This window comes from Diaporthe batatas (genome assembly GCF_019321695.1).
Source record: "Diaporthe batatas strain CRI 302-4 chromosome Unknown Contig00016, whole genome shotgun sequence".
NCBI lineage: Eukaryota > Fungi > Ascomycota > Sordariomycetes > Diaporthales > Diaporthaceae > Diaporthe > Diaporthe batatas.
This window is the reverse complement of record NW_025408563.1, coordinates 633,150-659,467: the sequence shown is the minus strand read 5'-3', so window position 1 is coordinate 659,467 and position 26,318 is coordinate 633,150. Positions and strand designations below refer to the sequence as shown.

The 26,318-nt window shown below is 53.2% G+C and overlaps 7 protein-coding genes across 7 annotated transcripts; 5 read left to right on the top strand and 2 right to left on the bottom strand.

Annotated features, from left to right (window-relative positions):
• Positions 1–302: 302 nt before the first annotated feature.
• KVR01_011794 (cysteine desulfurase) lies at positions 303–2,102 on the top strand (the record flags this gene model as incomplete). The annotated part of the gene is made up of 3 exons (XM_044781512.1): positions 303–597; positions 658–1,481; positions 1,680–2,102. 3 exons carry the CDS (start codon positions 303–305, stop codon positions 2,100–2,102), a joined length of 1,542 nt encoding a protein of 513 aa, XP_044639503.1.
• Positions 2,103–3,441: 1,339 nt separating this feature from the next.
• KVR01_011674 (uncharacterized protein) lies at positions 3,442–4,099 on the top strand (the record flags this gene model as incomplete). Its single annotated transcript, XM_044792213.1, has 2 exons — positions 3,442–3,738; positions 3,854–4,099. 2 exons carry the CDS (start codon positions 3,442–3,444, stop codon positions 4,097–4,099), a joined length of 543 nt encoding a protein of 180 aa, XP_044639383.1.
• Positions 4,100–7,060: 2,961 nt separating this feature from the next.
• On the bottom strand, positions 7,061–7,870 carry KVR01_011669 (uncharacterized protein; the record flags this gene model as incomplete). Its single annotated transcript, XM_044791183.1, has 1 exon — positions 7,061–7,870. The coding sequence occupies one exon, from the start codon at positions 7,868–7,870 to the stop codon at positions 7,061–7,063; it is 810 nt and encodes a 269-aa protein (XP_044639378.1).
• A 1,925-nt stretch (positions 7,871–9,795) lies between these two features.
• KVR01_011590 (uncharacterized protein) lies at positions 9,796–11,322 on the top strand (the record flags this gene model as incomplete). Its single annotated transcript, XM_044792403.1, has 3 exons — positions 9,796–10,002; positions 10,105–10,611; positions 10,678–11,322. 3 exons carry the CDS (start codon positions 9,796–9,798, stop codon positions 11,320–11,322), a joined length of 1,359 nt encoding a protein of 452 aa, XP_044639299.1.
• Positions 11,323–15,101: 3,779 nt separating this feature from the next.
• Positions 15,102–15,707, top strand: KVR01_011676 (uncharacterized protein). The gene is made up of 2 exons (XM_044786033.1): positions 15,102–15,194; positions 15,266–15,707. The coding sequence occupies exons 1-2, from the start codon at positions 15,183–15,185 to the stop codon at positions 15,611–15,613; spliced, it is 360 nt and encodes a 119-aa protein (XP_044639385.1). The 5' UTR covers positions 15,102–15,182; the 3' UTR covers positions 15,614–15,707.
• Positions 15,708–16,845: 1,138 nt separating this feature from the next.
• On the top strand, positions 16,846–22,340 carry KVR01_011536 (5-oxoprolinase). The gene is made up of 3 exons (XM_044789965.1): positions 16,846–20,277; positions 20,346–21,370; positions 21,430–22,340. Exons 1-2 carry the CDS (start codon positions 17,060–17,062, stop codon positions 21,241–21,243), a joined length of 4,116 nt encoding a protein of 1,371 aa, XP_044639245.1. The 5' UTR covers positions 16,846–17,059; the 3' UTR covers positions 21,244–21,370; positions 21,430–22,340.
• Positions 22,341–24,712: 2,372 nt separating this feature from the next.
• Positions 24,713–25,723, bottom strand: KVR01_011603 (uncharacterized protein; the record flags this gene model as incomplete). The annotated part of the gene is made up of 1 exon (XM_044787608.1): positions 24,713–25,723. The coding sequence occupies one exon, from the start codon at positions 25,721–25,723 to the stop codon at positions 24,713–24,715; it is 1,011 nt and encodes a 336-aa protein (XP_044639312.1).
• Positions 25,724–26,318: the final 595 nt, after the last annotated feature.

The window sequence follows — 26,318 nt, the reverse complement described above, 5'->3', positions numbered from 1 at the left end:
GATGTTCCGTACACGAATGCAGGCAATGCGGGCGCTGAAAAGACCAACACGGCTAGAGTGGGACCTTGCCCAGTACGGTGGACCCCACACTGCTTGCCCAACCGACCGTTTCAACCACTCACACGCTTCGGTTTATCAGATCTTAGGTCCGATCACCGAGGAATTGCCGCCATCCGACTGAATCATCAGGAAGCGGCCGTGCAGAGAAAATTATCAGATGGAGCACCTCCGAGCTCCCCTCCATCCTTTTTCTTTCCACAAGCCCACCTCCTCTACCTAAAACATCACACCCACAGCCCGTCATGTCCGGTATTGGATCATCGGCATTGAGGCAGGCATCCCGCCTGACCTCCAAGAAAACATCATTATCAGCCTCCCTGCGAAGGGCGTCACGGACTCCCCAGGTGGCGACAGCTCTCCCACAGGCGACTGCAGCACCAAGGCGATGCTATGTCACCGAATCTAAGAGAGACAATGCACAGGTGGCAGAGCCCAAGATTGAGACTGCCATACGGCTGGACAAGTCGGCCCTGCAGAACTCAGGACTGGCGATGAGCGGGCAGCAGGATGGGAACATGCTCGTCAGTCCCATGGCAGGTAAGAAAGAGGCTCGGATCTGTCGGTGTTCGCCTCGGATGGTAGACTAACCCCGAACAGAGGTCCTGAAGGAAGCCACATTGATGGATGAGGGTCAACGGCCGATATATCTCGACATGCAAGCCACCACGCCGGTTGACCCCCGTGTGCTCGATGCGATGCTCCCTTTCTATGTCAACGTATTCGGTAACCCACACTCCCGAACACACGCCTACGGCTGGGAGAGCGAGAAGGCAGTCGAGGATGCGCGAGGGCACATCGCAAAGCTCATTGGTGCCGACCCCAAGGAGATCATCTTCACCAGCGGCGCCACCGAGAGTAATAACATGAGCATCAAGGGAGTGGCAAGGTTCTTCGGCCGGTCTGGCAAGAAGAAGCACATCATCACCACACAGACCGAGCACAAGTGCGTGCTGGACAGCTGCAGGCATCTGCAGGACGAGGGCTTCGAGGTCACCTACCTGCCAGTCATGGACAACGGTCTGGTCAACATGGATGAGCTCAAGGCCGCCATCAGGCCCGAGACGGCACTTGTTAGCATCATGACTGTCAACAACGAGATCGGGGTCATCCAGCCAGTCGCGGAGATCGGCAAGCTCTGCCGGGAGAACAAGGTCTTCTTCCACACCGATGCCGCGCAGGCCGTCGGCAAGATCCCGCTCGATGTCAACGCCATGAACATTGACTTGATGTCCATTTCGTCGCACAAGATATATGGGCCCAAGGGCATTGGGGCCTGTTACGTCCGGAGACGGCCTCGTGTCAGAATCGACCCTATCATCAGCGGTGGTGGTCAGGAGAGAGGACTGAGGAGCGGTACCCTGGCGCCGCCGTTGGTCGTCGGCTTCGGAGAGGCGTGCCGTATCGCCTACGAAGAGATGTCGGTAAGTAGTGTCGAGCACGCCAACCCGTTCACCCCTTACCACCTGATGATATGCTGTACTTGCATGGCTTTCTGAATTCCCGTGACAAGGAATCTCATGTTGAAAATAGCACCCTGTCTGATTTGGTACCCCTTCGCACGCTTTGTCTACCACTTTTCGAATCCGATCGATCGCGGATAAGACTGACATGCCAAATAGTATGACACGAAGCGCATCAAGTACCTCTCAGACAAGCTGCTCAAGGGCCTCCTCGCCATGGAGCACACCAGCCAGAACGGCGACGCGAACCAATTCTACCCTGGCTGCGTCAACGTGTCTTTCGCCTACGTCGAGGGCGAGTCGCTCCTCATGGCCCTGAAGGACATCGCCCTCTCATCCGGCAGCGCGTGCACATCGGCGTCGCTGGAGCCCAGCTACGTCCTGAGGGCGCTCGGCAACAGCGACGAGAGCGCGCACTCGAGCATCCGGTTCGGCATCGGGCGGTTCACGACAGAGCGCGAGATCGACTACGTGCTCAAGGCGGTGCAGGAGCGGGTGACCTTCCTGCGCGAGCTAAGCCCGCTCTGGGAGCTGGTGCAGGAGGGTGTCGACCTCAACACCATCCAGTGGAGCCAGCATTAATGGCCTGCGACCTGGTGCTTGCTTGCCGAAGCAAGCGCTCGTGATGCAGGTTGGGAAACTACTTTCATTCAGGATGTCGTAAATAATTGTACTGGGAGATACCACGGTTCGGGACTTTGGTGGGACGGACGTGCGGACGGACATCTTCGTCGACGGTCAACAAACTTCACTTTTGCGGCGTTACGGCAAATTTCATGAAACAAGCGGGAGCGGTCGAGAAAGCAAGCAAGCAAGCACGTCACTCTTGACTGATGTATGGCAGGCGGGTTATGTACAAGCACGGGAAATATACTTTGCGATGGCTTGCTACGACCACAAACAAAATTGGCGCGTCGGTCTGTATTGCGCTAGGATGACTGGGATGACATGTCTTTGTGTGCTCGTGACGGAATCTGGCGAGCTCCTCTTGTTGCTTGCTCGGGCCAACAACAACCACCCGCCCGTGAGATGGATCCAACTAAAATCACCTATGCCGGCAGTTGAAGGCAGGTGTGGTGGGAGGGATATCTAGTCAGACTGCCAAGGGTGGTGAGGAAGATGATCTACGCAGCTCCCGCTGTCAAGTGTCGCTGGGTTAGGTGTGCTGAAGGGGACATGGTGCGTCGGTCACATGGCAAAATCGGCTCGCTGTGTATCGAGGCATCATCGTGATTTGGAGAGAATCTGCTAGAGGAGTACCCCCTTCCATCCCACGCCCATCAAAACCACGGTCGGTCATTCCGCGCGATTACGTAGGTGTCTTGCACTACGGCGGCATCTGATACGCGTCGGACGGATCCAGGCCAAGGCCCACGTTCCATCGTGGGGAAAAGAAGGAGGAGGGGCCCTCGTGTCTGTCAAAGAGCGAGCCGGTGGCGTGACGGATCCAGAGCAGGCGGTTGGCTGCCCCTCGTGCCACTAGCCGCAAAGCTGTGGTGCGGTTTTGTGAGAGGTGTTGTTGTTTGTGTGCGAGGGTGGTGGTGATGTCACCCCCCTGGTCGCTGAAAGGGCTGGCCTAACTGACGTCATTGCCGCCTTCCGCGTGGGAGGCGGGCGCCCACTGCTTTCCTCCTGGGAACGGATTGTCTCACGAGCTGCTAGGCAGGAGGGGCACTAGAGCGGTGGGTAGGCAGGTACGTAAGTGCATGTGCATGTGAATGGGCATGGGCACAAAAGGAAGGGACAGGGCTGGCTGGACTACATATTAGAAGGTGCTCTGCGCCCTCTTCCTCCGTCACGTCAACAACTCATCCATCTCCCAATCAACCACATCAACATCAACACCCAGAACCTGACACTTCAATCTTTTCGTCTAACAGACCAACTTGACTCACCACCAAACAAACCAACCATCATCATCATGTCTGCCGACAAGGACAACACCTCCACCCTCCAGGCCCTCGCTGATAGCGTCTCCGGCGCCGTCCAGTCCGCGGTAGGAACCATTACTGGCAGCTCCGCCGACCAGGACAAGGGCGAAGCCAAGAAGGACCTGGCCTCGGCCGAGCACGACGCCTCCAAGGCCTCCATCAAGCTGCCCGGCGCCACCGTCTCCGCCTCGGGCGCCACCACCGACCACCCCGACCGCTCCGCCGGCAGCTACAACCAGACGGTCGGATCTGCGAAGGAGACCGTCGGCAACCTCGTTGGATCCGAGGTAAGCCCCCCTTGCTGTCACCCTGCACTCAACCCCATTCCCGCCTCCCCAACCAAACACCTTCAACAACATTGAACAAAGCAGCGAGATACTGACATCAGCCCGCAACACACAGTCTCTCAAGTCCCAGGGCCGCCAGCAGAACCTCGAGGGCCAGCAGCAGGAAGCTAAGGGCCAGCTCTCGGACCTCAGCTCCGGCATCGCAGACCGCGTCTCCGGAACCGTGGGCGGCGCCGTCGCCGGCATCACGGGCAACACGGCCGCCCAGGCTGAGTACCAGAAGCAGCACGACACCGGCAAGACCCAGCAGCGCGGCGCCGAGCATGACATCGAGAGGCAGGCTCAGGCTGAGGCCAAGTAGGGTAACGGGTCCCAAGGTAGCGGGTCCCAAGGTAGCGGGTCCCAAGGTAGCGGGTCCCAAGGTAGCGGGTCCCAAGGTAGCGGGTCCCAAGGTAACGCGTCCCAAGGTAGCCGGTCCCAAGGTAACGCGTCCCAAGGTAACGCGTCCCAAGGTAACGCGTCCCAAAGTAACGGGTTCCAAGCTATGCAAGAGCAAGCCATTGACATTGACGAATGGAAGAGAGAGAACGAAGTTTGGTTTGGCAAAAGATTATAATGATAAGGTTCTGCGTCGGGATATGTCAGATAGTCTTTGGGGCTTGCTGCTACTGTTGCCCTTGCATGAGAGCTCGCTTATAAACCTGTATTTGATACCCCCAACGCACTCAAAACTAAGCGAGGTGGATGGACGATCATGATGCCACATCGGCGAGGATTGAACATTAGCGTGACAGCGTTTGCTTTTATTCCTTAGGTAGATGATTCCGCTAGGGATATGAATCAATAATCACTTTGGTACCTCCTCATGGTTGCATAGCTTGCAAAATGCAAAGACCGTCTGCATGGAAATTGCCTATGCATGATTTGAATCCTGGGTCCTGACCCGAAGCTCCCAGTTTCCTTGCTGACGGTCGCCCAAGTTACGCTAGGGTATGGCAGATACCTGAGACCTCAATGTATGCTCGTCCACACGCGGGGCAGGCCATTCATGTCAAAAGCAACCAGCCAGTTACCTCCAAGCCGACCACGAAGCGAAGCCCGCCCGTCCAACCAAACTTTTGCCACCATGCGAGATCAAGTTTCAGTCATCCGTGCATAAGTCCAGATTGCCAGCTGATCTCAGTTTCCTTCTTTCTGATAGCCACCCAAGGCAGATGGGGACACTCACTGGAACTTCCGAACCAGGCACTCAGCTTGTGCGCTTCTTGGTCCGTCTTCTCCCGTGCACCTCTCTCTATACCGGCGCGGCACCTTGGGCAAGATGGGAGTCACACACCCAAGACGTGGGAAATATGCACCTGCAGGGGAAGAATCCCTTGAAAGGCATTGGGAATAGTTTCTGGATAAAAGGACTGAGTGGATCGGTTCGTTTTGGGAGGGCTTGGAGTTGTTCACCTCCATCCATCCCACGGAGGCTGTCGAAGCGGAGCGCTGGCATTTTTAAGGGGTGGCATTGATCAAGCGGCAGATGGAACGAACTGGGGCTGGGTGTTGCGGACATCGGGGAGGATGGTACTTCATGTGTATATTTGATGAGATGCTGGGTTCTGTTCCTGGGTGGGCGTTGAGTTTGCAGTTTTCAGCGGGAATTTGCAGTGGCAACGGGCGTTGGCACACATCTGAAAGCATCATTGATACTGGCCGACCTGAAGTGTCTTGGACGCGTTTCTGGGACTAAATGCTTCCGGGCAGCTAGATTAGGTGTTTTCCTGTACTGTAGCTACCTTCTACCAGAAATGGGGAACGTTCATATCATCAACCGCAGTACACGCCGGCTCCTAAGACTACAGATTGAGATACCCAGCAGATTCCCACCCGTGTGCAAGACTGGTAAACTGCCCATTCCATGGGGAACTCGGGAGGTATTTTCCGTCTCAAATTGCCCACCATTCCGCATTCACTTTGCACAAATGTCCCATCAGTGAAATCCAATGTGAGGAAGTCCTCGACGACAGGAGTAATAGCTCGCCTGACAAAAGCCTTGTAGGCTGGATCTTGCTCCAGGAAGTATTTTCTGTCTACTGCATTCTTGATCTTGACAATGAAGCCGTGGGTTCATTCCCTTCTGCCGGGTGGGTCTACCATCAGTGTAAAATTCTAGTGTGCACACCGAACGGCCAGGCGATTTCTTGCATTGGTGTCGTCGGGGCTATTGTTGATTCCGCCTTTGGTGCCAAGCGGGTAAGACCTCTTTGTTTGAGGGTCGAGACAAGTCTGCTTGAAAGAGGTTATCTATTGGCAGATCATAAAAGCGAGTCAGTCTTTATCAATAGCACTCAGCCTCTTGTGGACAACTCTCATGTGCCGTGGTGGAGCTTACAATGCGGACTGCTTCTGGCGGTGTTCCAGCCCTCAAGTGTGTGACCACGAGATGTGCAATGGGAGCACTCGTATTTGACTGGTGTTTGTTGGCTGTGCACCGAGATATAATACGGCGCAGAGAATAACCGTAATGGAAATGAATACCGACACAACAATGAGTACCGATACAACACAAATCTTCGTCCACATGTTAGCAGCAGCGGGCATTGTCACTGTTTGCAATGCGTTGGGGTTTGTTCTGCTGGATTGAGATGAAGGAAGTGAACGGGGTCAAGGCAGGATTTATGCCCTTGAAATGCAAGAAAGGCCATGTCTGCAGTGCCTAAATTTGAACGTGCCTAACCTTTGAACCGGAAAGAACAAAGGCCCTGAGTTAACAAGGTTCTCAGGGCAGTCGTTGACACCAACACCAACGTCAGCATATCAATAAGGGCACGATCGTGATCACGAAGAGTGGTTTCGTTTTTAATCCCCATACATGTAAACCTGTGTGGCGCCTTCATACAGTGGTAAACGCTCCAGACCCAGCTTCAATGTTTCAAAAATAATGCCAATAACAGTACAGAGAGAATACAATACGCGCACGTGGCCCCAAGTTAATAAATTTGTATATGAAAGTTGAAGCGAGAGAGACTCTTGTCACTGTTCAGTGGTAGCAGCCTGAGCTCAGGCCGACTACCTAGGTACCCTATTCAAAGTTCTCTCCGCTAAAATTGATTTATCGCGATACAACACCAAGAGTGATATGGTTCATAGTACTGAGATCTTGAAGAAGGAGGAGGTTTTTCTGAAGCACTAGGCTATATCCCCGGGCGATTTTAGAACCGAATGAAACCTTGCACGTAATAATCCTCCTGGTAATGACCTCCCTGAGATGTCCGGTTGAGTTCTCACGCCTAGAACATGGCGCAACCAGAAACACCTACTAGTATGTACCCAATCAGTTCTCCCTCAGCCCATTGATGATCTCCGAAGACAAAGCGCCAAGGCCTTTTCGCACGTCGCTGTCCATCTGGCCCAAAGTTGTGACTGAAAAGGGGGCAGAAGACCCTCGGTCCCAACACTGTGTCATGCCCTGATAGCCCCACAGCTCTGGGTCAATCGGTGCCTCTTGTGTTCCTCCATGGGATTTTCTGAGCTTCGGCGAGAGATGGTTCACCAGTCTTTGCACTCGGTGGAGTTCGCTGAGGACAAGCTGGGCGGCGTTGCGCCCGCGGTCGTTGGACTGCCCTCGTGCGGCTGCGGCGTACCGCTCCAGGATCTTCATGACGGTCATCGAGAGCACGGCGAGCAGGAAGCTGTCCCCTGAGCAACGCCGGCATGTGAGCCTCTCGTTGACAGTCTCTAAATACAGTCTGTTTTCCGTGAGCACCGATTCACAGAAGCCGTCTGTGAGGGTAACTGCAGCCTCCTGGGGCTCGGAACTTGAAGTGGATAGATAGGGCCGCAAGTCAGCTTGCGCCGAAAGTGTCCTCAGAAGGTCGATAGATTGAGTCAGACAGCCACAGTCACTCGGAGTCGTTTCGATAAGCTGTGGCTCTTCAAATATCGGATTCGAAATCGTCGGTATGTCGGGTGCGTGCGTTTGTACCTTAGCTGGGGCACTTATTGTGCATACCGAGGATGACACGTCTGACGCTTGAGGATCGATATTGATCCCTTGTGGAGGTAGAAGTAGCGATCCAATATCATTGTGTGTTTGTGGTATGCCGCCGTTGTTTAGGATTGGCAGGTCGAATGGAGAATCCATCGCGGACATGATGAAGTCCATGTCATTGCCATTGCAATTGAAAGTTCCCAACGAGGAGAATATATCGACGTCTCCAGGTCCAGGGATCCCGCCCGAGTTCTCTCGAGCAAGTAAATAGTCTGGTCCTGGCGTGGTAGGAATGCTCAAGCTCTGTGGGGACATATCGAGGTAGTCGTGATTTCCGCCACAGGGTGTCGTGTTGGGCGACAGAAGGCTAGCCCCGACGAATGACTTCAGGCCCTGGTTTAGGCTATGCTCGTTGCCGAAGTTAGAGCTGGCTTTTGTGCTCTTACCGTCGTTGGATTGCCGGTGAGGTTGTCGTCTGCGGCCCGGACGACGTGTAAAAACGTATTGGCATGAAGTATTTCGGCTTTTGCACCTGGAACATCTCGGTCTTTCTTTTGGGCACTTGACCTTTGAAGTGGAGCAGGCTTGACAACTATCGCGGATCTTAGTCGTTATATCTGCTTGAGAGGGCTCCACGGCGCCGGTTGGCGTTCGAACGCCACCTTTCACGCCAGCCATTGACGATGTGCTTGCTCTGTAGTGATAAGGAAAAGTCTAGATGCTTCTGGATCTTCGAAAATTGAAACCGTTATATCTGGACTCATTCTTACCAGGACTGCGAAATGTCGCTTGTCATATTTATATCTTGGTACCGATGGCATTGCACTTGTGACATGTGCATGTAGCCAAGTTCTGATGCCTATATATCCTTGAAGCAATAAGTATTTTTTGGGAAGGGATTTACATGCGAGAAGCTCTCGAAATTGACCACCACTGGGCATACCGTCTGCCAATTCTTCACCGCCCTCGCAGCCTAGGCCACTAAAATGGCCGCTCTGTTGCTATGAAACCTCATTAGCTACCCTGGGGTATGTATACATGCAACAGAAAGCCACTCAAATGGGGGTGCTGGGATTAATGCAGAAAAAACCTGTTCGAAAACAATACACTCAAAAGGGGGTCCGGGGCCACAATGAATGTAGCAGCAGATGGCGCTGGTGGAACGCAGGACATATTGCCTACGTGGGGAAGTCCCCCTCCTGATCTGTGTTACAGGACACTCACTCCGGTCCGCCTAAACCTACCCGTTGTAATTCGACATACATTCCAATTTTTCCAGATTAGATTTTTGATCTACCTAGGTACCCAGCGACAATTGTAAGTTCTGGAGATCGACGTTTGATCTCCACGTTGAGCCTGCATTGAGGACCACCTACTCCTCAGGGCGCAGTCTGAGCATCAGGACAGATCCAGACAATCCTTCCCAAGAACTCAGGGCCGAGGCTTGAGTATCCCTAGATAGGCACACCGCTCCAAATATCCCATGGGATACCAGTCCAGGCAGTAATCCTCGAGCGTAAGCAGTACTAGTTCAAACACATGATACCATTACAGTAACACATATCTATGGCCAGTAGGGCATCACTTGTGAGATGGTTTTCAGCTCGCCACCCTCCCACCACCGAGCGGGGGAGGGGACCAAAATTGCATGTCCATCCCACAACATTTACCGCGTCTTAGCGAGGTCCCGAACAGTCGGTATGCAGCTTGGCTTGCGACTCTGAAGTACGGCACACGAATACACGCTCCAATAGTGCAGCTGCCGATGTCAGATGAAAATGGCTATTACTGATTGATTCCCATCTGAAAATGATTGGCTGCAAATCAACCATTCTCATTGGACAAATTCGAGTTCTGGTCAAGAAACTGCCGTGACCGGAAGTGAGGTCGTTGGAATTTGAGTCGGGTCATATTTCAACGGGTTGGGTTTGAGAACATATTGAAGCTATTGAATGGGAGATAAATATAGCGGCTTTAATGAACACTTACTGCTCTCTCAATGCTAATGGTTGCTGTAACTGTTCAATATTTGAATTTTCCCTGGTACGGGAAACCAGTGCCGCAAACCGTGATTGAAAATGGATTGTCTGGCCCAGCTAGCATCTCACACCGAGCAACTCTCCAACGCTGTGACGGACCTGGTGAAAAGCGGTCACACCAGCCAGTCATTTGAGGCACTGAACCGAGAGATGCCCAACGCCAAAGCAAACATACTGGGAAGCATTGCTTCCATCAAAGCACTCATCAGTGGGCCAGACGACTTGCTCCAGGAATTGGCAGCCCAGGTTACAAACCCCCACTCTTGCTTCATCTTGTCACTTTTTATCTGTCATTTTCGTCAAACGATACCCAGGGTGGCTGACAAAACGTGGCATCGAGTTGCATAGGTCGAGACTCTCGCGTGTCTCCAGTGGCTTGCAGAGTCCCAGATTCTCGCATGTATCCCCCTCGATCTGAGCATACCTACAAAGGATCTGGCCGACTTGGCAGGGTTTCCGGTGAGCCAGCTGAGCAGGGTGATCCGCTTGTTGGCCACTCGCGGGTTCCTCCAGGAGCAGGAGCCGAGCTCTGTGGCACACACGCCGCTATCGGCCTATTTCCTCACAAACCAGTCTCTTCTTGACGCCAGCGTCTTCATGGCCGAGTCGGTGGTACCGGCTGCTCTACAGTCGCCCAAAAGCCTGCAACGCCGTGGGGCCGCATATGGTGGTCCTGCCGAGGCTGCCATGGGTGCGGTGCGCCCGTTCCTATCGGCCCTTCAGGAGCGCCCCAAACTGCGCCGACAGTGGGCCGCTTACCAACGCCATGCAGCGGGCTTGCATCAAGAGGAGCAGGTGCTGGAAGTGATCTCGGGACTGAACTGGTCCAATCTTGGAAGCGCTTGCATAGTGGAGGTGGGATGTTCTGCCATGGATTTAATTGTTGTTTACTTGTGACAGTCGGCTGACCATATCTGGTAGGTCAACGCAAAGTCTACGTCGATGGCACGATCCCTTGCAGAGAGGTTCCCCAACCTTCGGCTCACCGTGCAGATCCGTGACGATCAACCCACTCCATCGCTGCACGAGAACCCAACGTACAGTGGGACCAATGACAACCCTTGCCGGGACAGCAACGACGGGCTCATGGAACCGGACCCCCCGCAGGCAAATATCAACGGCCCCTCAAGCTGTGGTACCAGCCTCAGTGTCACCTATCGCTCCGCGGGCATGCCTCAACATGTCAAAGACGCTGCAGTATACATTCTGCACCTCCCTACGGTAACTCCGAGACCGTCACTGGGAGGCTCTTCCACCTTTATCATCAAGTCTGAGTTGCAGAGTTATCTGGGCCCCCTGAGAGTCAACGGGAGCATCCTGCTTGTCTTGACTACACGTCTTCTTCCCGAGCCAGGCAGCCCGTGCGGCCCCGTGGTGGAAACAGTAGCGCGTGCTCGCGATCTCTGCATGCGCCAGCTAGCCGGCGAGGGCGAGATGGAGATGTCCGAAATACTTGGCATGATAGAAGCAACCAGGGACAACGGCGGAAGGCTGGTCGTCACCAATCAGCTCCGGGCACATAACAATCTGGTCGTGGGTTTGGTGGTCAAACACCAAGCCTCTTGAATCATCTTGTGTTTTCTTTCCCCCAATCCTGCGTTTCTCTCAGAAACGGTCTGGCATAAACACTGACGGAGGTTTATAATTCAACATTAGAGCGAAGATATACTCGCTTGGCGAGAGCCATGCCACGGCACCAACAATTCAATCAGATAAATCTCTTTTTTACCATTTCTGCTCGCATGATTAGCATCTATGATAGAACACCATGGAATAAAACAAATTCTGCACGGTTCATGATGGCAAGCTTTGCGAAGATATTTCATTGACTGAATAGGCACCATACTCTCTTTGCTATTTTGCACAATAAGCGACCATCGGGGGGAAGGTAGCACTTTCGGGACTTTGCAGGGTGTCGAGAACGGGGTTGTTTTGTTTCAACCGAATGATGCCGAGAAAGGACTTCCTAGGGCCTGTAGTATCATGCAGATAGACTCCACAGCTCTCTGAGCTACGGATAAGATGGGAGAGACACTCCAACATGGGAACTTCCCCACCAGGGCAGTCATATTGCATTTCCCCGAGCTTTCGGGAGAAAGACGCAAGGTGTTTTTTAATGAAAGACTCGGGAATGTTCAGGCAACAAGATGAACAGATAATCCGCCTGCCCACTGATATGAAAGGGCTACTTAAGTATCGAGACGCTCCAACACCTAGCTTGCCAATGCCCCTCACAACTTTGAAATATTCCCTATGGAGATTTTGGGAAGCTTTTCGTGTAGTCATCGCAACGGTTGCATGTCTCAAAATGGTAACTTTCGTCGTGGATTTGATCAATGCAACTGGCCGAGGTGGTGCAACCCGAGCGGGAGATCAGCCCGTCGATCACATAAGCACCAGCTACGTGGGGACGTCTTACGGCCTGCATTGAAACGCTTACACAATGGACCGAGGTCCTTGACGAAGGTTGCGTTCTGGATTCCAGCCTAATTCTCAATGTTAGCTGCCATAATGGTCCGAGGTTATTCCAGCGGTGTGCAGCCGCCACCTGGATTTTGTTTCTTCCGGGGCACTGTCACGGTTGACAACTGAACGAGCACACAGGGATCTTTCCTGATGCAGGGCATGAGATTGAGATGTTCTATCTATCTGAGAACTTCAGGACGAACTGCCCTTGAAGTCATCGAGAGCACGTGTGTAGTTATCAGCAACACACTATTGAGCCACATGTAATTGATGTCAGTAAAGTTGGTTCACCGTAAATATAGAGAAATTCGGTGTAAAGTCATGGCCAAGGGATGCTAATGGGCTCCGGCCATGTTGGATTTCTTTGTTGAACTGTTGCCTATTCTTCATCTTCTCGGCCTTTAGACTACCTACCAGCTTATACCTTCACGTATACCTAGGTACAAAGCCAATAATTACTTAGTATATACCATTAAATATCTCTGTATTGGCAAGGAGTCTTAAGATCACAATATTCTACTACTTGATATCTCGTGTCGCTTCTATTCCGCCGTAGGCTCGAAGACATACATAACGTCTTCATACAGTTGTTCGTAAACGCTCTAGACCAAGACTTTGAAAAGCACAATGCCAATAACAGTTCAGACGGAATACAATATGTGGGCATGTGGCCTCAGCCTCGTGCCGCACAGACAAGGCTAGAAGGTTTTCGCTCCCGACGGCCACCAGCGGCTGCCAATCCGGGGCCGGGAAATGGCCGTATGCGATGAAAGCAGAGCTTGTAGATAGACATGCTTCCAAGAAGGTCAAGAAGATAGGCTGCACTATCTCTCCCCACACTAAGCAGAAATTCTTAGATTCTAGCTGGATCACGCTGGTGTTTGAAGGCAAACTTTGAATAGTGCCCAAACAGCCTCACGGATGAGAAGACGGACGCTCACAAGCATCCAAGAGCAACAAGGGCACTGGGCACCACCGGATGTTGGGAAACATAGGCTGACATATTAACAAAGTTTTGTAATGTACAAGCTGCATCTGACGAGGTTTGGAAGAAAGGGCAGTGGGATGGAAGATGCTTTGGGAAGTCGCGGCCAGGTGACAATAGCATGAAGTTTCAAGGGTCTATAGACAACAGCATTCCAATCGCAGTGAGCCACATGGAAGCAATTTGAATTTGACAACGCCTTCACATGTGATTCATCTGTCTACAAGCGACACCGCTTGCAAATAACTAGACTCACAAATTGCAACCCCCCTACTCTTTTATCGCCAAAGAAAGACTCGGAGTCCTCCCATATAGGGTAAGGTCTTTAGAATACTTCAAGACATCTGAGTTCTTAGCCGCAGCGATGGTTCACATGCACTTCGGCTGGCCAAATCGGACCTGCTCACACTTTTCTGGTCTCTCCTTTGTGGTCTTAAACTTGAACTAGAGCGAGGTGTAGATGACTAGGTAGGCTTGGTGGGCAAGAAACCCCAAGCCCTCAGCTATTGCTGTGCAGTTATCTATCAATATGATGACGGGAAGAAATCCTCGCGTCTTGATAATGCCTTCCTTCATTGTGGAGACTTCGGGACCTCTTGGCGGCAGGCTGCGCCACCCTGGACGCCAGAACCAACGGTGTCATTGACCTTGCCTACCTGGTAGAGTCGCATGATCTCAGGATGCACAGTGCACATAATTCTGCTTGGCAGGAGTAATAAACAGGAGTGGAGCAGATAACTCCCCGGCCGCAACATCCTCCCTCAGCAGGCAGGCCAGTTGCTGCAGTGTTGCATTTCCAGGGCCAACAACTCTTGCTGCATAATCGGAGCCACACTTAGGCAGGCACTGTTGTATTCTGAGAGCCAACAACACTTGCTAGCTTGGTACAATGCCCCATCGGGGCCAAAGCCCCCACTTAGTAAGGCAGGGTACTTAGGTAGCTACTTCAGTATCGACAATGGCACTGTGTTGCATTTTGAGAACCAACAACAACGCTTGCTGCGGTCCAATGGCACCTATCCACCTCTGTGCATATAAATGCAACTAAAGGGGTGCTCTCGACCGCACATGGTCTACTTAAGCGGGTCGTGGACTAAGCTTATAAGGGCCACGGCCGTTCAATTTACTACAGTTATCTAAAACTAGATGAGTTGATTAAGAATTTTCTCACATGAAATATTAGAGAAGACGAATCTCTCGATGTATTCAGCTGACATTCATAAGGTCTGAATATAGGAGGTGAGAATGATTGCTTTGGATACTAGCTCTGGGTATGATACGCCCTGCTGACCCCTGTTGCCTGTCGAGAGTAGCCCCAGGGGACGTACCCTGGTATATATGCAACTAGGGGAGCACTTTAGACAACGCTTGCACTGCTTGTGGTATAAAGTATCACGATCCACCATGGCCCATCTGCATGTCAGACATCCCATGATCTCCTTGTTTTCAGACCAGACAGATTCCTGATCCTATTAATTTTGCAGTTGCCACAATAATGACGACTTCCACTTCCAATCTGGCTATTGTGCTGTGCCATGGGTCATACCATACACCGGCACCTTATACCCCACTTGTTGATGCCTTCAAATCCAGAGGCATTGATGCTTACTGCCCCCAACTGCCCACCGCCGACCTTGCCAAGTTGAATGTCGGCGACGTCAACAACCCGGATTTTGATCGAGAGCCACCTGCAGGAGGTTATCCACAGGGCGAGGAGGATGCCGAAGTCGTCTTGGAGGTTTTGAAGCCGCTGGTGGAGGCAGGCAAGAACGTGCTGCTCCTTGCCCACTCTGCTGGCGGCTGGGTCGCCACTGAGGTTGCTCGACCTGAGCTCCAAGCCAAGAAACGTGCAGAGGCGGGATTGTCAGGGGGCGTCATTGGCATTTTTTACATGGGTGCTTTTGTCATCCCTGTGGGCGAATCAATCACCACGTTTTTCCAGCCCAAGGATGGCAACTTTGTCACGCCTCCATTCATGACGTTTCACGTAGGTCCACCTTTGTCGATAACGGGAATGATCATGTGTCAATACATGGCTGATTTGTTGAAACCCACTAGAAACACGGCGCTGCGGGGCTTGGCACCCTGGTCGAGCCTGAGAAGTTCCTGTTCAATGATGTAGACGCTTCTACGGCGCAGAAATATACGCCAGGTCTAACTGCGTCGCCCATCCTGGCTACCAAGCTGTCAAATGACGCCTACTCGGCCCTCCCATGTGCATACCTTGTCCTCGAGGGCGACATGACCCTGCCGAAAGAGTACCAAGAAGGAATGGCCGCGCTCCAGGGTTCCAAAACGGGAGAGTTCACCATCTACAGATGCCCCGCCGGGCACTCTGCTCATCTAAGCTGGACTGAAGGAGTTGTTGACACCGCTGTTGAATTTGTGCAGAAGATCCGGGCTTAGTCTAGCATTTTGACCGCAGAAACTGTAGATACTACTTTACGCACATAAAAGTGAGAACTGAACTTCTGTCTTGGTGATGTGTTTTCATCACTTATATGTTATTGATGATTGGTTTGATACGTGATGATGTAGAGAATCCAAGTGGCCCTTGGACATGTCAGTGTGTGCATTTCTTGCCTTTTCGAACCAAGCGCCCGCACCTTCATGTCAAGACACTGCAGAAATTGTGCAATATTGTTCAACATGCGGAGATTTGGAAGCCTAGTACCGATAATAGTATGACTAAGTATTCTGATCTCTCTACTAAGTATTCATATGATAGGATTGATGAATCGATGCATTATGATGGCGGTGTCTGTCTTGAAGTCCAAGTGTGCTGGTAAGAGCAATACGGAGTTGGTGCCGCCATGTGAATATGAAAGACGACCGATCGTCACGAATGACACACCGCAGGTCTTGCTGATAATGTATGCGGAGTTGTTTAGAAGAGCATTGAAGTATTGGTAGACGCATCCTCCACAGACGTCGACAATTACCAGTGGCATGAGGTAAGGGTCGGTACTGAAGCGATGGGGATATTCCAATGTTGTCTCCAGGATCGAGTGAGCTCGATACGGTCCCGTCTTTGCAAATACTCAGCTCGAATGATTGCATCATATGAGTCAACCGTGTTACCCACTTGCGCACAGGAATGGCAAGGCTGTGGCACCACTGGCACGCCGTCATTGTGTAACATTAAGGGGTTCCTCACCTGGGCAGTGATAGAGGAGACGACTCACTGTGCCAGAGAACTTGAGGGATCATTTAGCTGTAGCTATTCAACAGCCTCCATAGTAGTACTCCATAGGTAACTATGATGTCGAAGGATGGGAAAAGCCCCGAGGTCGTCTAATAGTAAACCCACATAGCCTTTATTAGTTACTACCTCGTCTGAAAGAAGGGTAACATTTCAACTCTCCTAAACGATTAACTGATCAGATGATAGATCTTTAATAATTTTCGGGTCGTTCCACTATTCTGTTCAATACATTTTTTAACGACATTTCTCGACAAACGCCTGTGGCTAACTTGACCGACTGCAATGTCTCTGACTAATAAGAGGTGTTCGGTATCCTTAGTCATTATAAGTCGTCCGCTCAGGCGCCAAGGGCCTCGGGCATCCACTCCGACAAAAGTGGGGGCGATCCGGCAGGCCCCTCCGGTTCCCTAATCTTATCACCCGGGATCGGAGCGAACAATGACGAATTATATACTAAATAATTCCCGTGGTGAGAGGGGTCGCGAGACCATGTTCTCTGCGTCAACTCTCTTTCTTGCCCGCTGGACTTTTGCTACAGTTTCATGTCCACGCCTCTCAATCTTGCTTTGCCCATGACCTCTTCGACGATCTGAAATTTCGGAGCAGACAGTCAACCAGGTCAAGCAGCCGTCACCACAGACGTGAAGATGGGTTCCAGCCAGGACGAGCGGGGCATCCGCATCGCCATCGACCGCGGCGGCACCTTCACCGACTGCGTGGGCAACATGGCAGGCGAGGACATCGTGATCAAGCTGCTTTCCGAGGACCCGGCCAACTACGCCGACGCCCCGCTCGAGGGCATCCGGCGGATCATGTCGCACTTCCTGGGCCACGAGATCCCCCGCGGCGAGCCCCTCGACACCTCCAAGATCGACTCCATCCGCATGGGCACCACCGTTGCCACCAACGCCCTGCTCGAGCGCAAGGGCGAGACCATCGCCATGGTCGTCACCAAGGGCTTCAAGGACTGCCTCGTCATTGGCAACCAGTCGCGCCCCAAGATCTTCGACCTCGCGATCCGAAAGCCCGACGTTTTATATTCTGAGGTCGTCGAGATTGACGAGAGGGTTACACTCGAGGACTACGCCGAGGACCCAGAGCGGTCCGCCACCAAGTCGCAGGTCAAGGCTGGGACCGCAGAGGCGAAGACGGCGGACCTGGTCATGGGTCTGTCGGGAGAGGCAGTGCGCATACTACGGAGGCCGGAGGAGGAGAGAATACGCACACAGCTGCAGGAGATATACGATAAGGGCATCAAGAGCATAGCGGTGTGTCTGATGCACGCGTATACGTTCCCAGACCACGAGGCCGTGGTGGGTAGGATCGCACGGGAGATTGGGTTCCGGCACATCTCGCTGAGTTCCGAGCTCATGCCCATGATCAAGCTGGTCTCGAGGGCCACCTCAGTCTGCGCCGACGCGTACCTGACGCCCGCCATCCGCAAGTACATCGATGGGTTCCAGAAGGGCTTCGAGGGCGGCCTCGGCACACAGAGCGTCCAGCGCGAGTCGGGGAGCCGTGGGGCGCGCTGTGAGTTCATGCAGAGCGATGGTGGCTTGGTCGACGTTGAGAAGTTCACTGGCCTCAAGGCTATTCTGTCTGGCCCTGCGGGTGGTGTTGTCGGCTACGCCATCACGTCGTACGACCCTGCCACCAAGATCCCGGTTATTGGCTTTGATATGGGAGGGACGAGCACCGATGTTTCCCGGTACGGAGAAGGCCGATACGACCATACCTTTGAGACCACAACAGCAGGCGTTACCATCCAGTCGCCACAGCTCGACATCAACACCGTGGCAGCTGGTGGTGGCTCCCGGCTGTTCTTCAGGAATGGCCTGTTTGTGGTTGGTCCTGAATCCGCCGGCGCGCATCCTGGACCAGCATGTTACCGAAAGGGCGGCCCTGCCACAGTCACAGACGCCAACCTGTACCTGGGCAGGCTGCTGCCAGAATTCTTCCCCAAGATATTTGGCAAGAACGAAGACGAGGGTCTAGATGTTGAGGCAAGCAAGAAGGTTCTCCAGGAGCTTGCCGACCAGGTCAACAACGAGACAGGGAAGAAAATGTCCGTGGACGAGGTGGCCTACGGGTTTTTGACCGTTGCCAATGAGAGCATGACCCGTCCCATCCGCTCAATAACGGAAGCAAAGGGTCATGATTCGTCAAAACACAGGCTGGCCACATTTGGTGGAGCAGGAGGCCAGCACGCTGTTGCCATCGCGGACGCTCTCGGCATCAAGCAAATCCTCATCCACAGGTACTCATCCGTACTTTCGGCCTACGGAATGGCCTTGGCAGATGTGGTCGACGAACGACAAGAGCCAGACTCCGCGGTTTGGTCCAACGATGGCAAGACCGTGAGCGAGCTGAAGGAAAAGATGGAGAAGCTCAAGGAGAAGTCCCGAAAGGCGCTTCAGGATCAAGGATTCAGCGACAAGGATATTGTTTTCGAGGAGTACTTGAACATGAGATACCGCGGCACGGAGTCAGCGTTGATGATCGTGAAGCCGAGCGAAGAGGACACGAAAGAGCATTTCAACAGCAAAGAGTGGGCATTTGACCAGGCGTTTGTGAAGCATCATCGGTACGAATTCGGATTCACACTAGACGACAGAGACATCATTGTCGATGATGTGCGAGTAAGAGGCATTGGGAAGAGTTTCAGATATGCTGAGGAGACTGTGGACCAGCAACTCAAGAAGGTAAAGAGGCAAGAAGTCTCGGGGAAGAGCAAGCACTCCAGTGCTCAAGTATACTTCGAAGGTGGCAGACTGGAGACGCCCATCTACAAGCTTGGTGACATCCAAGTCGGAGACGTTATCCAAGGTCCAGCCATGCTGGCCGACGGCACACAGACTATCGTTGTTACGCCCAAGGCCGAGGCGGTCATCCTCCAGACGCATGTGGTCGTCAACATCGAGACCGACTCTGGCAAGGGTGATTCACAGAGTACGGACCAGTCCAAGCGGGAGGTGGACCCGATCGTGCTTAGCATCTTCGGCCACAGATTCATGGCCATCGCGGAGCAGATGGGCAGGGCTCTGCAAAAGACGAGTGTCAGCACGAACGTCAAGGAGCGTCTTGACTTCTCATGCGCCATCTTTGACGCTACAGGAGGCCTTGTTGCGAACGCCCCCCACTTGCCAGTGCACCTGGGATCGATGGGCACGTGTGTGAAGCGACAGGCTGAGATATGGAAGGGCGAGCTGAAGAGGGGTGACGTGATCATCTCCAACCACCCATCATATGGCGGAACCCATCTCCCGGACGTGACGCTCACGATGCCTGCATTCGATGAGAAGGGAGAGAACATCCTCTTCTACGCGGCGTCAAGGGCCCACCATGCCGACATCGGCGGCATCACCGCTGGCAGCATGCCCCCCCATTCGCGGGAGCTGTTCCAGGAGGGGGCTGCTATCAAGAGCGAGAAGCTTGTCAGCGAGGGCAAGTTCAACGAGGAGAGGGTGGTGGAGTTGTTCTACAACGAGCCGGCCAAGTACCCTGGGTGCAGTGGTACCCGCTGCCTCGCGGACAACATAAATGACCTGCGAGCGCAGGTGTCTGCTAACCAGAAGGGTATCTCGCTTATTGAGAATCTCATCGAAGAGTACGGTGAAGACACTGTCATGTTCTACATGAAGAACATCCAGGACAACGCCGAGTCGTGTGTGCGGAGACTGCTGAAGGATGTCAGCAAGAAGTTCGAGGGCAAGGACCTGTCGTCTGTGGACTACATGGATGATGGCAGCCCAATCAAGTTAAAGGTCACCATTGACCCTGAAAAGGGCGAGGCAGTCTTCGACTTCGAGGGCACAGGGCCAGAGGTATACGGCAATATCAATGCCCCCGAAGCCGTCAGTTACAGGTAAGAACACACCCCACCCTACACTCTTCAACATCCCACACCCGCCCCAAACTAACATCCAAACCCAGCGCCATAATCTACTGCCTCCGCTGCCTCATCTCCGAGGACATCCCCCTGAACCAAGGCTGCCTGAAACCAATCCACGTCAAGATCCCGCCCAAGTCCCTCCTCTCCCCCTCGGACCACGCCGCCGTGGTCGGCGGCAACGTCCTGACCAGCCAGCGCGTGACGGACGTCATCTTCAAGGCCTTCGAGGCCTGCGCCGCCTCCCAGGGCGACTGCAACAACCTGACGTTCGGGTTCGGCGGCAACGAGGCGGGGCGCGACGCCGTGCGCGGCTTCGGCTACTACGAGACCATCGCCGGCGGGTCCGGCGCGGGCCCCCACTGGGACGGCACGAGCGGCGTGCACACGCACATGACCAACACGCGCATCACCGACAGCGAGGTGTTTGAGCGGCGGTACCCCGTGCTGCTGCGCGAGTTCAGCATCCGCGAGGGGTCTGGCGGTAAGGGCCAGCACCGCGGCGGCGACGGCGTGGTGAGGGACATCGAGTTCCGGATCCCCGTGCAGGTGTCTATCCTCTCTGAGAGGCGCGTGTATCACCCCTATGGCATGGCGGGCGGCGAGGATGCTGCCTGTGGGCTGAACGTGTGGGTGCGCAAGGTGGAGAAGGCCAGCTGGGAGAAGCAGCTGCGGCGGCTGAAGGCTGGCAGTGGGGTTGGTGGTGGTGAGGTGGACAAGGAGGAGGAGGAGGACGTTGAGTATGAGGAGAGGCATATTAACCTGGGGGCTAAGAACAGCGCGCCTATGAAGGCTGGGGACAGGATCATTATCAACACGCCTGGTGGTGGTGGGTGGGGCAACGTCGGCGAGGCCAAGAGGCATTTGGAGGTGGAGGATCACACTTCTGGGTGGAGGAAGGGTAGTCACGCCGCGAGAGAGGATGCTGCTTTGCAAGTTTAGACAAATGGGAATGATTGGACGATGGCCTTGCCAACCCTTGGGGACCTACTTGAGTGCTCGACAGCGTTGTGCAATGGCCTTCAAGTTTGTTTGGGACCACATCGCGATGGTACGACACGGTCTTGAGGTACCGGAATGCTTTTCTCTGTGAATGTACGCTAGGAATATGCTGACACAAGAATACAGGGTAAGAAAACATCAATGGATGGGATCAGGATAGGAGGTGATGGCAGACAAGGGAGAGTGTATGAAGAAAAACAAGACGAAGGGGACAGGGCCCGATTGACGACTGACGATCCATCGAGTCACAACACCAACCCGTCGCCGCTCACGTTCTCAAAGACAACCCACACCTCACCTGTTGTGGTGATAATAAAGGCCCCCAAAGAAAACGACAGCTGGGGCGAAGGTGCCCGAGATTGCAATGCCCCATGCCACCTGCCTGGTCACGATGCCGAGAATCAGGCCTGGCGCCATGAGCAGCAACAGAACGACGACAACAAGCCTCAACACCGACATCCACGAACGCCTGGGCTGAGGAAGAGCTGCCTCATTAGAACGATCGTCTCTCAGTGTGGCTGTTTGACTCGCAGCCTCTGGGCCGTCAGCCTCTGCGGTGAAAGGATTGGTGTCGGTGTGGATGGGGATGGTGTCCCGCAGCGTGGTGGCAGGCGTTTCGACAGTATCCGCGCTTCGTCTTTGCTGATTGAAAGACTGAGACTCAAGGTCCATTGACTAGTTAGTTGGTTAGTGGTTGCTGGTCGATGTTTGTTCTAGCATCTGGGATGGGTAGGTAGCGTGCACCTCCGGCTCTGCTGGGATCGCAGTTCGGGTGTGGGCATAGTGTATATAGCGTGTCGTAGCATCCTGGATGCTATTATACGTGTCGACTAGCGCCTGGATCCGTCCTTGGATTAGGAAACCCAGGTGTAGTCGACCTTGGTTGAGGAGACTGAGTCCACCGGGTTGCAGCACGGAGGACCAGCCACGGTCAGAGTATGGGGCATGGTCTTCGGTGGGCACATCGGTGGTCATACTAATGGGTGGATGAACTAGAGGTCCCAGCGGGCTTTACTAGTAACTTAGTGAGATGGAGAGAATATGAAAAAGAAGACACAGGAAGTGTCCCACGGCGTATCTCTTTATAGTACTGGCCATTTTGACCGCTAAACATGTGTAGGGACACAGACGCCCGGGGATCGACCCGCGCACGCGACAGATGCGTCTGGCGTGAGATGTCATTGCCCAGGTGTGGAAGGTCGCACGACTTCCCCCACTAGGCATACTCAAGTAGTTGATACCGCCTGTAACAACGACGGCAACCGCAAAGATGCAAGTATTGCTGTACATGTTGAGTGTAACTTAAACTTCTCCGAGTGTGGTATCCCGTCCCTGAACCCCGGGTTGGTCCGTAATGTAGAATGGACCGAGACCGAACGTTTTCATGCCCTCCTGCAGGAGCTATGGGCAGAATTGCTGACAACGCGGGGTAGGCATTGCCGCTCTCTAAAAGCTTCTTCTGCACACCAACCTCATGATGATCCACCCCTCTTCTGGCATTCTTGGATATACACTCTGCAAGATCTCGACAAGATTGAAACCCCAGGCCATCATCACGTTGGGCACAACAAGTACGATTCCCAATATCAACCTTTTACATACAGGCCTAGGTACATACATATATACCCAAACACAGCACCACACGCAGCCCAGTCACATCACACGACACCATGCTGACCTTGCCTAATGTCACTAGATTGCTGCAGCCACTACCCAACCTAGTGGTCTGAGTTCTCCTCCGCTACGTAAATTTCCCTACCATCCGTACACCAGGATGTTTTGAATTGGCATTTCACACATGGAGCTTCACTTGATGTCAACTGGTCTCCAGCTTACACGCAGTCACCCAAACTGCCCCGTGTAACGTGGTCCCTAACCCTCTCCACACCACAACATCCACTTGACCGCATCCTACCCTAAATCATTAGATGCTTCATTCCGAGTACATGATATTCTGTGTATTAGCAATATTCAAGCCCAATTCTGACGTCACTACACAAACCCCAGGGTTGTCCTCCGTGCAACAGAAAAGCCTCTTTTGCATCTGAAACTTGGCCCGATGCCTCCAATGCAATCACATGAACAGGTTACAAGGCAGGAAGGCTTATATGCTTTTTTTTACCAAAATTTTGACTCGGTTCTATGGCAGACAATGAATCAACCACATGTCAACGCAGCCCTTGTAGGCCTCGGTCGACGGGCATCTATCTGTACTTAAAGGGGAGTCCTCCGGCTTGGTGCACATTTACCATAATAAACAGTGGTTAGAACGTCGCGGAATTGATACAGGTGGTGGTATTGAACATCATCATCGGAAAATGCAGTGAGGTTAGAAAGAGACACCAAATACCACCTAGGTAGCATCCAAGAACTGGAACAATCGCGGCACGATATGAGGAATACGAGCTGAGTTTGTCAAAGTCAGGTCCGTGGGCATGAAAATTCTTTCACGGAAACATCGCCTGGTAGTGCAGTCAATATTCAATGAGGGTATCCAACAGAGGATGTGCGAGAGATAGCGATCTTCCCCGGAGGAGGGTGGGGTTCGCCTCAAGAACACACCAAGATGGGAGTGGGTCCGCTGTACTCTCAGAGGAGGCAGCCCAAGTTCATTTACGAATATAACCTGACCAGGAAAGTACAGGAAACGATGCATCGGCCTCCAATCAGTGAATTGGAGGTCGAGATTGAGAAAGTCGACCATAAGAAGTGGGCCTGGCACCATGCTGAATAAAGAAGATGCCCCTTCAAGATTGCACCAACAAATCGCCGGTACGTGGCCCGGCAAATCCCTCACTCTCGCTGGTTGAAAGAGGGAAGTGAACACCTGTAAAAGTACTGGCGACCGTAGCGAGAAGGCTAAGCTTTCCAAAGTATTATACAGACTCCGATAACCCAGTTCATTTCAACTGTGGCCTGTCATGATTCCTACTTTAAAAGGTCCACATATTAACTACATTGTGACATTTGAACATATACCTAGGTACGCTCCCCGCCTCACGCAGGATTATGATTAACGACAGAGACTCGATGCGATGTTATTTTGAGCGCGCTTACTGTCAAACCTCGCCAAAGACGTCGTCTACGGTCACGTCCCTGTATGGTCACTAGTTAATGGTCCTTTGTAGGTGGTAGAGAAGACGCTGTAGGGGGCGACGCAAAGAAGGTGCCCAGGTGGAACAAACTACATATGTAGTACAGCCTTCAAAGTTACCAGTGTGACAAACTCAAATGACATACTTTGTATAATTGGAGGGGTCGCCTGCTAATGAATGAGGCATGCCAGCTATATCCTGGGGCGCGATATTCCGTATTCAAGACTAATATTCGTTCAGCTATTTGAACTGAATCGTAGCAGCCTTCCAAAGCTTTGCCCCAGGCGGCCGCTGTCTTTTCTTATCTCTCGCATTCATGCTCCCCAAGTCTCCTTTATCAGCTCCGCAGCACGCTCTGCCACGCCGTAGACTATGGCCTGCAAGTTCGCATTACATATCAGCGGCATGATACTCGCATCCACGACGCGCAGGCCCTCGACGCCGTGCACCCTCAACTCACCATCCACGACGCCCCTCCGCTCCAGCGGAAGCATCGCGCATGTCCCCACGGGGTGCCACATCGACATTCTCGACGTGCGCGCGAACCGCTCCGCCGCGCGCAAATCACCCCCGAAGTTCGACGCCGGGTCGCGACGCCTCAGCGGCTGCTTCAAGAATGCACTCGAGAGGGGCTCGGATGCCGCGATCTGCTCGACCTGCAGCATGTGCGCGCCGAATATTTCGGCGTCGACGGGGTGCGAGAGGTAGGCCGGGTCAACGAGCAGTTCGTCTGCGGGGTTGCTGCTCTGGATGTGCGTGGTGCCCAGCGACAGCGGCTGAGAGAGCACGGTGGCGAGGGTGACGAACTTGCCCGGTACTGGGCCGGTTGGGGAGCCTGGGGACCACTCCAGGTCGACGGGATGGGGGTTCTGGCTTCTCATCGTCATGTGCACCGCCGATGGTTCTTTGGGATCCAGCAGAGCTTTTTGAACGACTGAGTGGAGTGCTGTAGCCCGGATATCCGACGCGGCGAGTGCGGTGTCGTCGAGAAGCTTGCCGAGTCTCTTGTAGCCAAGGCTTTCCGCGGACACTCTGTCCAATATGACAAGATAGGCATAGTTTTCGATGCCGACGCTTGTCAGGGGTCCTGAACGGCTTGTTGCATACTCCTGCATGGCCTGCCTGGCATCGGCCTCGGGCTCTTGTGTCACCATATTGTCCGGAGTTTCCAAGTCGTCAACAGCTTCATATGCAACGCCACAGTCGAGGTGGTCCTGCAGGTTCTCGCCAACGCCGGGGAGATCAAGAATCGCCTCGATACCATGATTGGTGAGTAGCTGGCAGTCCCCGGCTCCTGACATCCAGGATCTGCTTTGTAAGTCCATGTGATGCTACTAAACTTGCCGGGCAATGCTCAATCATTATGTTGTTACGCATAATATACGTGATATCGCTACTCTGAGAAGTCTCATTTGTAAACTGGGACATGAAGAACATCACCTACTATGCTTCAGATGTTGCCGTATACTCGGTCCTTGAGCCCAACCTGGGCGTCATCAACATATGTCTCCCGACTATCAGGCCCGCTCTTCTACCTCTTGCAGGGAAGGATCATCGTAATGGACATAGCTTCCCGGGGGACCCGAATGGAAAGAATCCGAGTTGGACCCCTCGTAGCAAAGACAGCGGACGGAAACCGAAACGCACTGGGCTGCATGGCAATGCCCGTGGGGCTGACTATCACGGAGAGATTATTCAAATTATCGAGAGAGGCTGTGGAATATTGAATTTCTGTGGAACCTTCCATTTTCCTTCATAGCCATACATGACCCTTGGGTACTAGTTTGTTGGCAGGACTTCGAAATACCAAAGCTACAGACGCCGAGTAGACCAAAGATAAACAGTACAGTATCAATGGGGATGCGACAAAATGAACCAGATTGCTGACAAAACTCCTTTAAATCACGTCAAAAGTCCTTT

Coding starts and splice junctions, on each gene's coding strand:
- KVR01_011536 (XM_044789965.1), top strand. CDS start 17,060: ATGGGTTCCAGCCAGGACGAGCGGGGCATCCGCATCGCCATCGACCGC. Junction 20,278..20,345: donor CCCGAAGCCGTCAGTTACAG/GTAAGAACACAC, acceptor ATCCAAACCCAG/CGCCATAATCTACTGCCTCC.